The 15,177-nt window shown below is 47.6% G+C and overlaps 1 protein-coding gene across 2 annotated transcripts in view; it reads right to left on the bottom strand.

Annotated features, from left to right (window-relative positions):
• GLT1D1 (glycosyltransferase 1 domain containing 1) overlaps nucleotides 1-15,177 on the bottom strand; it is a gene marked incomplete at its 5' end in the record, with an annotated part of 100,048 nt that overhangs the window by 11,424 nt on the left and 73,447 nt on the right. For both annotated transcript variants that reach the window (XM_082667173.1, XM_082667174.1), the window contains 3 exons: nucleotides 5,527-5,625; nucleotides 13,222-13,342; nucleotides 14,734-14,777. In XM_082667173.1, the coding sequence (XP_082523299.1) occupies nucleotides 5,527-5,625; nucleotides 13,222-13,342; nucleotides 14,734-14,777 (264 nt within the window). The remainder of the gene's footprint in view (nucleotides 1-5,526; nucleotides 5,626-13,221; nucleotides 13,343-14,733; nucleotides 14,778-15,177) is intronic.

Genomic DNA, 15,177 nt, shown 5'->3' on the forward strand with positions numbered 1-15,177 from the left:
CCTGCCCTGTAAAGGCGGGTGGCGAGTCCACAAGCAGAGGAAAACGGGCCTCCCGTCCTCCTATGTTAAGAGCATGTCAGACTTTGCCTGCCGGCCGGGAGTGCAAAAGCCTGCACCAGAGCCGGGAAGGGCCCTGCGCTCCATCCCTCATTGGCCCCCGGCCTGGCCTGGCCTTTCCTGAGCGGCGAGCCTCACCTGGCGGCTCCACCCTCGTCCTTCTCACCTGGCCAAGCCCGACCCTGTGCGGCACTGCTCAGCGCTGTGCCCACCCGAGGCGTCCCTCTGCCCCCACCACCTCCAGCCCTCTGGGTCATTCTGACCCCAGGGACCAGCCACAGGCAGAGAAGCGAAGCAGGACTGGGCCTTACAAAGAGGTCCGTTCTCCCCAAGAAGTCAGACAAAATGGTGAGCAGAATCCTTTTAGAGGACGGTCCCATGGAAGAGTGTCCCCTCTCTGCCCAGGCAACAGAGGAGGGGAGGGAGGGAGAAAGAGAGAGATGGTGAGGGAGACAGAGACAGAGACAGAGGGAGAGACACAGACACCGAGAGAGACACAGATAGAGGACGAGAGAAAGAAATAGAGGGAAAGACAGAAACAAACGGAGATAAAGAAAGAAGGAAAGATGGAGATGGGAGAAAGAGACACAGAGAGGAGGAGAGACAGGCACAGAAAACTGGGCGAGAGCCAGAGACACAGGCAGAGCCAGAGACAGAGAAAGAAGGAGAGAGAGGTGCAAAGACAGAGAGAGGGAGAGTCAGAGAGTGAGAGACAGAGACAAAGGTAGAGACAGAGACATACAGAGACAGAGGGAAAAACAGAGACAGAGAAAGAAGGAAAGACAGAGACAGAGGGAGAGACAGCCACACGAGGCATCGTGCAAACGCTCTCGGGGTGGCCGAGCGCCCGTCAGGCTGAGACCTCGAGTCCCAGCCCTGTCAGCTCCCGCTGAGCTTCGCAGGTAAACGCCTCACCCTCTCTGGGATCATCATGGCAACACCTGTGTGGGGTTCCCGCGAGGATTAGTAAGAGAGACGGGCAAGGTCCCTATAGTGGTGCCCGGCACACAGAGGAGGCCTGGCTGGGACCACCTGCCCCATCGCTCCCTCTCCGGGGAGCAGTGCCGCCCAGCACCCACTCTGAGCTCTGGAAATGTGGCCAGTGTGCCCGGGAACTGCATTTTAAATTATTCACTTGAATGGACTTAAACTGAAATTTTGACACTGGTGCTTGATTCAGGTATTACGAAGCTTTACAAGTACACTTGCAACAGCCTGGACATGTGAATCTACTTTTCCAGCTGCAAATGGTACGGAGTCTCAATGCAGACCAAGTATTTCGATACAAATTTAATCTCCAGGCTGAGATGAGCTGGCGGGTAAAATACACGCAGGATTTCAGAGTCTCGAAAAAAAAAAAGAATGTAAAGATCTCATTAAAAATTGTTTATATTGCACTGAAACCAACGGTCAGTTCTATGGGCAGGTGGGATGGGGAAAACGTTGTTTATATCGATTACATGTTGAGATGATGCAAGTTTGGATAGATGAAGCTGAATAAAATATATTATTGATAGGAATTTCATCTGTTTCTTTTTATTTTCTTTCAGCGTGGCTATTAGAAAACTGTGCCTCCCCTACGTGGCTGGACGCACCCTTGATCCCTAACAAATACCAGCTATGCATCTGATCCCAGCTCTTCAAGCAGACGGTCCTTACCTAGGTCATTTGGTTCAGGTTCATGGCCGTCATCCCAGCATAATTATCAATAACACCCCTGTCACTCTCAAAGGTACCTGGTTTTTCACAATGAACAATATGGTCACCCTGTGGACAAATCCATGCAAAAAAAAATGTTGGACTGACTTCCATTTTAGTTCACATAGCGTTTGCCCAGAGTTTCCTTTGGGCTTAAATGGAAAGCCAACAAGCACTGGTCCAGCCTGCATCTGTGCTGTTACACTTCAGAGGAACTGGCTGGGGGCTTACACATCACAGTTGTGTTTCACATCCAAGAACTCTAAATGTTTGGTTAAAAAGTTAAAAATTGTTTTAATAAATAAAAAGAATTGTTTTAAAAAAATAAAAAGAAGAAAGAGAGAAATGATATTTTGCATGACGCTGGCCAGATTTCACGAGGAGAACGTCTCGCTGTACTGAGCTTGATTCCACTGCTTAAACCTAAGGGCTCAGCAGACCGTACGGCTGCCAAGCGGCAGCAAACAGCTTCACCCAGCGGCGCACCGTGAACGTGATTAACTCTGCGTCCACTCAGCTTTCCTCGGAGCCCAAGGACGGCACTCCGCCCCACGTGCTTTCTGCTACTCCCCGAAGACGGGCATCATTATCTGCATCTTACGGATCAAGGAACGAGCACAGGAAGAAGAAACGTGTCCAGGATCACTCGGATTTCGAGGGGGAAAACTCGAGACCCAAGCACAGCTCTGCCCAAACAAAAGTTTGGAGGTTGATGTGTCTCCAACACGCCTTGCTTCTTCCAAACGTTAAACTGTTCATGGACCATCAAAAGTCAAAGATTTACAATGAAACAGTCTTAATAAAAGTGTAGATCCATGCTGATGGCAAAGAACAGACGCCGGCACATGACACACATGCGCTAAATGTTAGCTGTCATCATCACCATTATTCCGAAAGTTATGACTTTTTTTATAGTTGCCTAAAAAACAAACAGAACCTCCCAGCGAAATTAGTTTGGGCCACACTTCAAAAGTCTGTCCTTGAGAGAGGAAATGGATTCACGGTTTCTATTAAATGTCAAATGGATTTTAATTTCGAAGCTATAAAATGTAGCCATAAAATAGCTCAGCTCTTTTCTTCTTAAAAAGAAAAAGAACGGGATTGTCGCAGTAACCAAAAAAAAAAAAAAAAAAAATCAATGTTTAGTAGGTTTGGAAAGCTTCACTTAAATTAAGGTTTTCCGGGGCTGAGGTGTATAAAAATAGAGATTATTTTGTTCCTACCACAGATGAATACTTTTAATCATCGTTTTGTTGAAAATCCAAAGTATGATTTTTCTGCATTCGATGTGTCTGTCTGCCTGTCTGTCTGTATCTATGTATCTATCTGTCTATGCATCTATCTACATTAACTTTATGAGGCTGACACCCTGGCATAGAAGTCCCTTCTCAAGAAGTGAAATGGAGCTTTGAATACGTATTTGAATGCACGCTTGGAATAAACCTTGCAAACGCTGGCAACAAACCAGTGGCTGCTTCCGTCTGCGCCCCTGAGCTAGATGACAGCAACCACGGCCACTGACTTACAGAAAATGCTCCCACTCCGTGCTAGGTCGAGTCTGCTCGTGACTATAAAACAAAGTCACGTGTGACATCCGCGTCGAGCAAGCTTTTCCAAACGTGTTAAGAAAACGCAGCCTCCCCCCAGATGCTACCCCTAGAGCGTTCTGTTCTTTTGTAACGTCCTTTGTAAAAGTAACATTAAGGTGCTGGGAACAAAATAAGCCCACGCCTTAACTGTGTGAGTGCTGCGGAACTGCGTCTGGTAACTCACGGGAAGCCGGTAACGCAGAAATAACTTGGACGTGTCAGAGATAGGACAGTTATCTGCAAATAGTGAAAGGAATGCCTTACAAGGAATGTGAAATGAAGTCAGGATAGCCAGACTGCTCTTGTTCTAGCGCTGGACCTGATACAGCCATTTATAAGTGATGGCTGTTCAGACACTCACTGATAAAATTATCGTGCTCTGAAATTGAGCTGTAAAATAAATAGACATTGGGTTTGGGGAGATGAAAATAAAATCTCTTTGCCCACGGGGAGACAATACTCTGTGACCTCCAGCTTGGCTGGCGTGGACGTTGGGAGATGCAGAATGTGGTAAAAAGCCATATGCCTTTGTCTGGAGGATCGGCAAGGAACCACTGCACACTCTTCATGTGCGGGTATTGTTTTAGCTTTTAGGGGTCGCTATTCAAAGGAAAGGCATTCATGTTAGATGTGCCTTTTGTTAGATAATCACTGATAAGCCCCGGGCCTGCCCTTTGCTCTTTCAGTTGTTTCCCAGGTGAGCGGCTGCATCCACACAGCACCTGGTGATGCCCGACTCCCTGCAATCCCGCCCCTCCCCGAGGGAAGCTGGCTTCCATCTTGTTCGCGTGCCTGTCATAAGAAGGCAGTGAAACTAGGTGACGCATAATTATACTACGGGGAAGGGGAAGCGATGTGGGATTAAGTATCTGCGGTAGGAAAGCTGAAAAACGGCATTTTCAAATATTGGAGTTGACCCGAGCTTTTAAGTATAAACCCCTTTATTTCTGTTATATAACATGTGCCTTCATGAAGATGATAAGAGCCTAATTTCCAAATCTAAAGACTTGAAGAGCAAAGGATGGGCCTCAGATTCTTTTTTTGCTGCCACCGAACACGAGCCGTAGGCAGCAGCGATGGGCTCTCCTTTTGGTGATAACGGGGACCCAGAGCCCTGACCGTGTGCCGTGACCACCGCTCAGCCCTGTATATCAACCCCTTCAGCCCACATCACACCTCTAAGAGCAAGAGTTATAATTAGCTCTTGTAATCGTACGGAGGCCAAGACAGAGCTTGGAGACTCAGGCTACACGCCCTGCACAGGGTCCCAAGGGCTTCAAGTGTAGGCACATCCTTGGACCCTCAGACTTTGTGACCGGGACCCCTTCACACATGTCCTGGGAGGTCCTGGCACACAGGTGTGCCCCAGATGACACTGGCTCCACCAGCTGTGCCCACTATCAGCTGCATTCACCTTTATTTTAATTTCAGATACACACATGTATAAACACAACTACGCTGCCTCTTCCGTACACTGCTTTGAAGGACCGCAAGGGATCAGATATATGGCAGTCTTCTGAACACCAGGAGATGTCCTGGAAGTGTAGGATGGTTATCTGAAGAGTGCCTGCTTCAGAAACCAGAAGTCTGTTTGGCAGTTTGGGGTTAGCACATGCGAACTATTGGGTTGGCCAAAAAGTAACATCTTACAGAAAAACCTGAACGAACTTTTTGGCCAACCCAATACTATCTGTAGGACGGACAAACAAACAAGTTCTACTGTAGCGCACAGGGAACTGCATTCAGTATCCTGTGATAAACCATCATGGAGAATATGAAAAAATACGTACATAGTGTATAACTGTCACTGTGCTGTGTAGCAGAAATTAACACAGTACTGTAAATTTACTATACTTCAATAAAATTAAAAAAAAAAAGAAACCAGAAACCCAAGCATATAAGGGGGAAGGGACTGGCTCAAGGTCACAATGATCATCACCAGAGGCCTCAGAAATAGAACTCAAGTCTCGACTTTCTTGAAAGTCCCTAGGTGTCTTTTAGTGACACGTGCAGGCAGCTGCCCACGTGACAACGGTGACACAGTGCTGCACACTCTCTCCTACTGATTATAAAGGGAACACCAAGAGCTAATCACAAAGACGCAAATCACAGAATCTTGATCACCGCACAGAGACGAAAGCTACTCAGACCAGGTGAACATGGGGAAATTACTCTCCTTTACCTGAGGGTCAGAAAACAGCAATCCTGTAACTTCGTGCTTCACCACTGCCGCGTTCCCAGGGATGTTCCTTGCCAACACAGGGACTTCCAAATCCATTGCCTACGAGGACGAAAAGAACAAAGGAGAGGTGGGCGATCCCTGTAAGAGCTTCTGTGGCCAGATGAGCCACTCTGTGGGAGAATAACTTCTTAGCTTAACTGGACCCCTTGCACCGCACAAAAAGTACCCCAAAAGCTTGCCGAAAATGATTTCCCAGTCCAAACCCCAGACTTTCCAACTACATACTGAATCTTAATGACTGACTGGATTTGCGAGTCTTGGGAAACTACATGCCGTAATGGTCTGTCTGACGTCGTTACTGCGATGTCACCAAGAAACCCTCTCTCTCCAAATGTTCAGTCGACACTTCTTCGGCGGCAGCGTGGAGTATGCATTTTTAACTACCGTCGTTACTTTCCCCGATGAGTAATTTTCTCCCAGCGCCAGCCATACACATGCCACCAGGACTGCACACGTCCCTTTGGCATGTGCACAGCAGTGAGGAGAAGCACCATTTATCATTCCGGTTATCCACTAAGCAGCCTTTCCAGTCCCAAAGGGCTGGGATCAGCCAGGCCGGGGCACCCCAGAGTCGGCATTACCTGGCATCGAGGCCTCAGAAAGATGCCCAGAAGCGTGGCGTGCAGTGTTGGCCTCCCTGCCCGGCAGGGGGGCATCTAGAAACATACAGGATTAGGCCAGCCCTTCCCAGCTCCATTTCAGATCCCTGCGTGGACTCTCCCACGGTGACTTTCACAGGGGCCAGCCCAGCTTTCATGTGACAGGTGCCTTTCAGCAGGGGAGAGGGACATCCCTTCACACCTTGGTGTCCAGAGGCAGCCCTGAGGGGATGCTATCAGCAAACCAATATTCCGGCTCTTACTATACACAAGGATGTTTTAGGCACTCCAGTTCGGCAGGCGGTGTCTCACTTCACGTAATAAACAATTTGGTCACGAAGGGGTGACATTCGGTTTTCAGGAAGGTAAAGTCCCCCAATCTCAGCCGCTTAGTATATTACCATGGGAAGCTCTGACACCAGGGACTTCACACGGCACAAAGGCCACCAACGCCCAAGTGCCCGGAGCCATGTGTGACACACAGTTAAAAGCTCAACCGATGCTTGTGGATCAAAAGTTCCAGAAGCATCTGAACGTAGATTAATCATAAGTCGATGGTTCACACTAGGATCACCTTCTCTCATCAGCAGTTTTCTTGGTGAGCTCACCTGGTTTTCTGGTTCTGTGTCGCCTGTATCTTCCCAGTACACGGTGAGTTTGAGATCCAGGCCCTGCATAAGGTTGGAGGAGAGAACAGCCCTCCTTTCTGCCCCCCTGAGACTGTGCTGTTCTCACCATCAGGGACGACAGTGGAGCTGGCTGGCTGCTCGGACTGGAGCCCTCCTGCTTGCCCCCAGCTTCAGAGTCCCCTCCCCAGCACCGCGACAGCCTCTCATGGTGGCCTTTCACGGTCACAGAAAGTCTCCAAGTCGTGATATTCTGCTCTCATCTTGTAGGGTAAAAATCGGGACCTTCCACTGTCACTACATTCAGGAACAAAGAAACTCAGCAGCACAGGCAAACAGTCACCCCAAACGGCCACATCTCGACATTAGGGTCACAGGTGCTTTATGAACCCACCGGTTGGATCTTGCGTTCTGACATTCCGTGGGTGCAATCTGGTATTTTGGAGAAGGGCACAAGCCAGGACTTGTGAGACCTTGGTCTTGCCCTGGTGGAGGCTTTGCCCTCGACTAACATGGCAGGTCTCAAATTCATTGCTCATCAGTCATTCTGGGGAAATGGAGTCGAAGTTCGACACCCGGTACCGGACCTCTTCCTGGGCTCCAGTTTTATCATTTGGGAACGAGGGGCTGAACTTTTCAGAATAAATGAAAATTTCAGCTGTCATTCTGCACAAATACCGCTTAGGTGGTTGACGGCTTGAGCTGACATTGACTATGTAAGTTACAGGGTCGTGATACAGTCAAGGTGAGACGACATGATGTCTGATGGTTCCTTTCCCTGCTCGTCACCCTGTTCAGGTCATCAGCTCATCAAACGCACATGACCCACTGTGATTCCATTTCTAGGCATCTGTCAAGGGACTGCAGAATCTTCCATGTAGCTGAGACCTTCCAGACTGTCTCATCTCATCCCACCGATGAGGGGATGAGGGGAGGCTCACTAGAGGCTGATCACACACGTCAGGGCGCACGGCTAGCTCTGTTCTCATTGTTCCCTGTCCCAGGTGGGCCCTGGAGCATCTTCCAATCCAAATGGTACATGTATCCACTGATGTCGTTAAGCACCGGTGCATTTTAGAGACACTATGGCAGACACACAGATTGAGAGGAGATTCTATAAATACAGATATGAAGACGTAAGTGTGGATCTATAAAACTGGCCATCAGAGAATCTCAGAACCGGCCGGTCCTGAGGGAGGACAGAGTTTATATCCCTGTTTCAGCAAAAAATAAAAAAGATCCCATCGTTCCTCCTGTAGTATAGACTTACTTGTCTATCAGCCAGTGCACACCAAGCACCCAACACACAAGTAAGGCTGTGGGCCGGTAAGATCACCCATTCCTTGTCCCTCACTCAACAAATAATCATCAACCTGCAAAGGGCAAGACACAGGAGGTTTGGGCGATGAGACCAGCTGATTTAAGGCGAGTCAAAAAGGTGATACCGTATAGTAGTTTAGCTTTGCTCAATCCAATGAATATTTATTGATCATTGATTATTGGCGGAGGGTTCAAGGTTGCAGAGGACATGCTCCTTGCCTTCAAGGAAAACTGCAGTTCAGCAGAAAGAATGAAGTTCAGTCTGGAAATGTTGCCATTTGCAACGACATGGATGAACTTGGAGGGCATGATGCTAAGTGAAATAAGTCAGAAAGAGAAAGACAAATACTGCGTGATATCACTTATATGTGGAATCCCCCCCCAGAAAAAAAACAAACAAAGAAGAAGCAGACTCACAGATACAGAGAACAAACTAGTGGTCACCAGTGGGGAGAGGGAAGGGGGAGGGGAAAGATAGGTGTAGGGGCTTAAGAGGTACAAACTACTACATATAAAATAAATAAGCTACTAGGATATACTGTACAGCACAGGGCATATAGCCAATATTTTGTAATAACTATTAATGGAGTATAACCTTTAAAAGTTGTGAATCACTATGGTGAACATCTGAAACGTATAAGGTACATCAACTATACCTCAAAAAGAAAGAGAGGGCTTCCCTGGTGGCGCAGTGGTTGAGGGTCCGCCTGCCGATGCAGGGGACATGGGTTTGTGCCCCAGTCCAGGAAGATCCCACATGCCGCGGAGCGGCTGGGCCCGTGAGACATGGCCACTGAGCCTGCGCGTCCGGAGCCTGTGCTCCACAAAGGGAGAGGCCACAGCAGTGAGAGGCCCGCGTACCGCAAAAAAAAAAAAAAAAAAAAAAAAAAAAGAGAGAGAAATACAATCTGAGTCTTGAAGTTGTGAGTTGGGTGGAGGAAGATGATACTTAAATGTTCTCTGAAAGCTGTATATTCAGAGAAAACTAATTTCAAAGCCCCCTCTTAAAAATAAACTGTCTTTAAGAAAGGAGACGTCTTGATAAACAGCAAGGTTTTACCGTATAGCACAGGGAACTATATTCAATATCTTGTAATAACGTATAATAGAAAAGAATCAGAAAAAAAGAATATAGATACATAGATATACATATGTATAACTGAATCACTTTGCTGTACACCTAAAACTAACAAACTATTGTAAATCAACTATACTCCAACAAAAGAAAAAAGAGAAACAAAGAAAGGCATCTTAAGAATAAGTAAGCATGTGGAAACGCTATTTTCATAGAGCAAGGACATGGCATTAAGGAATCAGATGGTCGATTCACAAGTCACTTTCTTCAGGTGCGAAGTCACCTCTTTAAAAACAAACTGTGTCTGCAAGAAGGGCAAAGTCCTGGAACACAGCAGTGCTGTGACGCTGGTCCTGACGAGAACCGGGCCTGGCAATGTCTTGGGTGAGACGGTGTTTGGAGATGGGCGAGCTTGCCCTCTGAACCCCTTCTGGTCGTGACAGTGGAGGGAAAGGGGCAGTGGAGGGGGTGGGGCTTGGAGCAGAGAGTCGCTCAAACCTGGAATCTGGGGCCCCGTTTTGGGACAAAAAAGAGGAAACATCAGGGCTGAAGGGGCACCTAACAGCCGGTCGAGTTTGCAGTCACTGAATTTCTCTTGCCCCCTGATGAGCTCTTCAACCTTCCAGTAGGTAGGTGGAAGCTTCCTATTTGACCTTTTTAAAAAGCTCTGTCACTGGTGCACCGTCTTCAGCGGGGCTAACAGAGGTTTCCAGAGACACGGCCCCCAGTCTACACGGAGAAGAGCCTTTGGAAGCACGGCCGCCAGGGCTCCGCGTCAGCACAGCCAACAGAGCTTTTGCAGGGCACCGTCACGCATACCGATGGTTTTTTAAGCTTCAGAGGGAATTCTGATGCACACCCTAGGTTGAAACCTCTGGGGTCCAGATTTCCTTGCAGAGAGGTCTGCGTGCATTTCAGTGGCCTTAACTGGGCACACGTCCAGCACCGTGATCACTGCCTGTCACGTGGGGATGCGGCTGGTCTGAGTGCCCCACTGATGTGCACGCACAGTGCGTCCGGATCTGACACCATGGAGTTTAGAGCGCTTCTTGACGGAGACGCCAATGGCATCTTGCAGACAGACCTTTGACGCAAAGACCGTCTTGCACGTTGAAAAATACTTTGCCTGTCTGCACTCCCTCCCCGCCAAAATAACTGCAAGTAGCAGCCTCCTAGTTGCGACAACTCCAAAAGCCCTCCCGTTTCAAAAGTGGGAAGGGCACAGCTCTGCCCCACACACTTTTGAAATTAGCCAAGGTCAAATGACACAGGGTCACAGTTATCCTTGAAAAGCCCTGAAATGAATCTTTCATCACTAGGTCCTGGGCCTGGAAGCTAAGAGCCCAAGAATTACCTTTTTACTGCTCTTTGCTTTAGAAGATGCCTTCCTCTCCTCTGGGCAGTGAAAACTTTGACCTGGAGGGTGTGTGTGTGTGTGTGTGTGTGTGTGTGTGCTCCAGGGCAGGGAGGAGAGCCCAGTGAGGAAGTGTGGGATAAGCAAATAACTTTCTGGGACTTCCCCGGTGGTCCAGTGGTCAGGACTCCGCGCTTCCACTGCAGGGGGCCCAGGTTCGATCCCTGGTCGGGGAACTAAGATTCCGCATGCCACATGGCCAAAACAAAACAAAAATTAATAATAATAATAATTTTTTGTATTCTTCTAATTCTGCGTAGAGTTCAACTCCATCATAAGCCCAAACGTGAAACCACAGATTCGTTGCAGGGATGTCCACTCTACCGCCCGGGCATCCAGCTAATGCTTGATTTTTGGAGTTTATCAGCAAGAGAAAAGAAGTGTGTCATAGCAAATGGATTTTTACATGCTTCCATGACAAAACAAAGCTACTTCTGAAAGGTCAAAGGATCCCTTCCTTCAAAAGTGATATGCACTTATTCTGTGATTAACCACTTTGGTTCTTTGAATTGATTCTAATGAAATCCACCCTCCACACGACTCCTCTAAAATCAGTTTCATTCAAAACCCTCAGCCCAAAGGTTATTTTGGAATTTTCAAAAGGAGCACAGTGTCCACATTTGAAGGCAGACAGAATTGCTAACAGCTGCCTTTCCTTTGAAGTAAATGAAATTCGACAGCCATTCATCTGCAGTGAACTGCTGTGTGCGCTGCTTATACAATCATCCCCGAACTCCACTTTACCTTTTCTTAAGAAGTTGGGGGAGAAAAAAAAAGTGTATTTACATACAAAGGAGCGATCCTGCGATGGCTTGAGGACGTGGTACTGTAAGAACAGACACTTTTAAAGCTAACAGGGAGAGCACAATGTATCGCTCCAGTGGCTCTAGTCCAAAGCTGATTCTAAACCACAACGGAGATTAATGCTGATCAGTAGGCTTAGACTGAGGTACTCAAACATCTGGCTGACGACGAACATGTTACCAATCCAAGCTCTGTGCTTTGAAAGCTTCTCAACACGGGAATTACAGGCGTCAGTATGTATCGCCCCCGCCCACAGTATTTTGTTTTTGGTTTTCTTTGTTTGCTTTTTTAAATGATGCCACACTCACAGAAAATATTAGGCATGGACATCAGTCATTTCTTAAATTTAGGAAGCATGATTTGTTTTCCTGCTTTAATTATTTACCAGGGTCTCTGAAACACTGAAATTCACCAAGTGTAACTTTGGCTGGTAAACTCAACTAGCATCCAAAGGAATAAATGGACGTTACAAACACTTAGGATAAAATAATAGCATCGCCCTAAGTAGACCCTGAGGTAAGAAACGAGCACGGTGAGAAAGGGGATGTGAAACGCGATTTAAAGACCTGCAGGGCCAATCATCAAACGTTTCTGTTTCTACAGCAAGTTTTATCACGCGCTAACCACGAGGACTTAACAAGGCATCTATTGTGTGAGAACTAAAGGAGACTCCATGCGAGGGATGGCTTGTGATTTAATGATATGAAGAGAATCCAGCACTGAATGCTGGTTATGACGGGAGGGACGGAGTCTCCTCTTTGCCAAGATCCCTCTTGAAAAGGAACCCAGTGTGCTGTGAACCGACAGCAAAATAAGGGAAAGGAAAATCCTTTTGCATTAGCGGCACGCTGGGGATTACTCAGGTCATCAGCATGAAGCAGTTTAAGAGATCCTGGTAATACACCCCATCACGTAAAACGCTCAGTGAGGAGAAGAGATTGCAAAGGGCTGTGAGGTTGGATTAAGTCCCTCTAACCCAGGAGCTGATACACTCAATCCAGAGGCTGCCAGGATCAAGTGCAGGGGCCTTTTATCTCAGCCTCTCCCTGCAAAACACAGATAACTCCAGCAACAGACTGCGCGGTTGTGCTGGGCTGTGCACGCTTAGCCCAAGTAGTGTAAGAGATTTTCAGACCTGAACACCAGACAGAGAGATGAGGTCCACACTCACCCCCACCGCCTTGTGCATCTGCAACTACTCTCCTCCGTGTATGAAGCCCCACCCCCTGCCATGTGCACAAGCCCAACCCTTTCTTTCTTTTGTTCTTTGGCTGCGCCAGTGCCTGGGGGATCTTTGTTCCCCAACCAGGGATCGAACTCGTGCCCCCTGCAGGGAAGTGCAGAGTCTTAACCACCGGACCGCCAGGGAAATCCAAGCCCAACCCTTTCTTATCCCCTAAATTCTGGGATCATAGGACACACTGAAAAGAGGGAGGAGACATCAAGACAAAAGGAGGCTCCCTACAAAACACACCTTCACCCCACATCCTGTCCCGACCCTTCAGAGCCTCAGCCGCCTTCCCGTGGAAGCTAAGTGGCGAGTCAGAGAGGCGACACTATCCTAGTTTTATTTCATTTTGTAGCTGGCAAGGAAAAATGGCACGGAGAAAGGAAACAGTATTCCTAAGCCCCAGGCAGAGCTTAAACACTACTTCAGGACTCCCGAGGAAATGCCGTTGCACCTTGTTAGCCTTGAGAAGCGCACAATTTTATTGACAAAGGCGTCACCTCCATAACTGAGAAAAGGGGTGATGGACAATTTTATATTTCCACTTTCAGTACCCGTTAGATCATTACCTCCAGGATTGCGGCTGACATGCCTTCAGAGACAGAGCTGTTCACCACCGCGAAGCAATTCTTCACGACCGCGTGGAGGTCCTCCCGAGCCATCTCCCCGATCAATCGTACCCCAGGGGTCCTGGAACAACACGGGGCAGAGAGAGGGCTTACGGCTGGGAATCTCACGGGGAGGGGCTGGGAGAAGGGGAGACGACGATTTTGGAGAAATACCCTAGATCCACAGGGAAGCATTACTGCTAAAGGATTCCATACAGAAAACCATACTGGAGTAGAATCTATTCTACACCCACCCCTGATAAGAGAGAGAGGAAGCCTGTTAACACACCCGCCGTCATTCTGAAGCCCTCTGACCAAGGAGACACGTGCTTCTCAGATACTGGACGTCAGAGATACAGCTCTTGCGATTTTTCTCTGGATGATTTAGAAAACAAATCTTTCCTAATAATGCAACCTTTCTTCAAATTCTTTTTTAAAGATACACAGAAAGAGAATCATAAACAGAGAGAAATAGTAAAATAGAGAAACTCAACCAATACCCAGGTTCCCAGCACTTTGTCACATAGGTTTTGTCTTGTTTTTCTTTTTTTTTTTCACCCCCAAATATGGACATTCTTCTCCATCCCCTGCCCCTCTCCACCAGTCTCAGGATTTTGAGGTTATCCTTTCACACAATTGGTTGTACTTTCACATACATGCATTCTGTATCTATGAGCAACGTAAAGACAGCTGAGTGCATATGGGGATGAAATCCGTTTCCCAGTCCCCTGGGGTGATGGTGTGGCCAGTGAGAGGAGCTGGAATCCTGGGGGTGTGAGGAAATTCACATAAAAAGGGGCTGACCCGAACGCGAGGTAACCCTTCTGGCTCTTGCCCTTCCCCATCTCCCCACTTAAAATTCGGAATGTGATGCGTGAGTTCTACAGCCACTGTCACCTTAGGGATGGAAGCCACAGGTAGGGACCGCAGGACAGCAAGACAGGAGCTGAAGTCTTACTTGGTCCTGGACCAACGACCTCAGATTTTTCTTATGTGAGCAGTTAAGCGCCAGGGTGTGTAAGCCAGTGTTATCGGGTCACTGGCAGACAAACGCAATTGATAACAAAGACTCTGACAAACTGCCCTTTAAAGGGGTGGCAGCAACTTTCACCGTCACCAGCAGATGTTTTAAGTCTTTTCAGTTCTGGCCAATGTGATCAGTGACAACTGTAACCTCAAAGTGGGTTTCCTGGGAATTTCCTGACCTAGTGAGGCTGCACGTCTTCACACGTGTGTCCATGCTGCCGCCCCTTAGGGAACTGCTGATGCTTCCAGGATATCAGCTTCCTGGCTTGTAAATGGGGAGAATCATAGCGCCTAGGATGGCACAGGATCACCCTAGTCGCACAGGCGATTAAAGGAGGAATTATTAGTAAACTGCTGGGAACAGCGCCTGGGACACGGTGAGTGCCTGGGAACTGGGATCATATATCGGTCGCTAGGTTTCCTCTCCTGCAAAACACCTACACTTACCTCTTTACTTTGGCTTTTACTTCCCTTGTGAACACTGGATCAACCTGAAAAGAGACAAAGATGGATTTTAGGAAAAGCCGGAAGTGAATCTAAGTCTCAAGAGAATTGCAGATTACGGCAAGAGAGCCAAACCTAACAATTCAGAAAGGGACAAAACAAATCAAATAGGAAATAATATCCCCGAGTCCAGCTACTACAAAGCAATAAAGGAAAGAGAAGGACTTGAGAGAAAGTTTAAAGAAATATACATGTAGAGTCGTCCCACAGGGGGTTGGTGCCAGGACCCCTTCAGATACCGAAATCCGCAGATGTCAAGTCCCTTATATAAGATGGTGCAGTGCTTGCATATAACCTACGCACATCCTCCTGCATACTTTAAATCCCTCTAGATTACTTACAACACCAATATAATATAAATGCAATGGAATAGTTGCCAATGCACAG

This window comes from Grampus griseus (assembly GCF_964374135.1).
Source record: "Grampus griseus genome assembly, chromosome: 12".
NCBI lineage: Eukaryota > Metazoa > Chordata > Mammalia > Artiodactyla > Delphinidae > Grampus > Grampus griseus.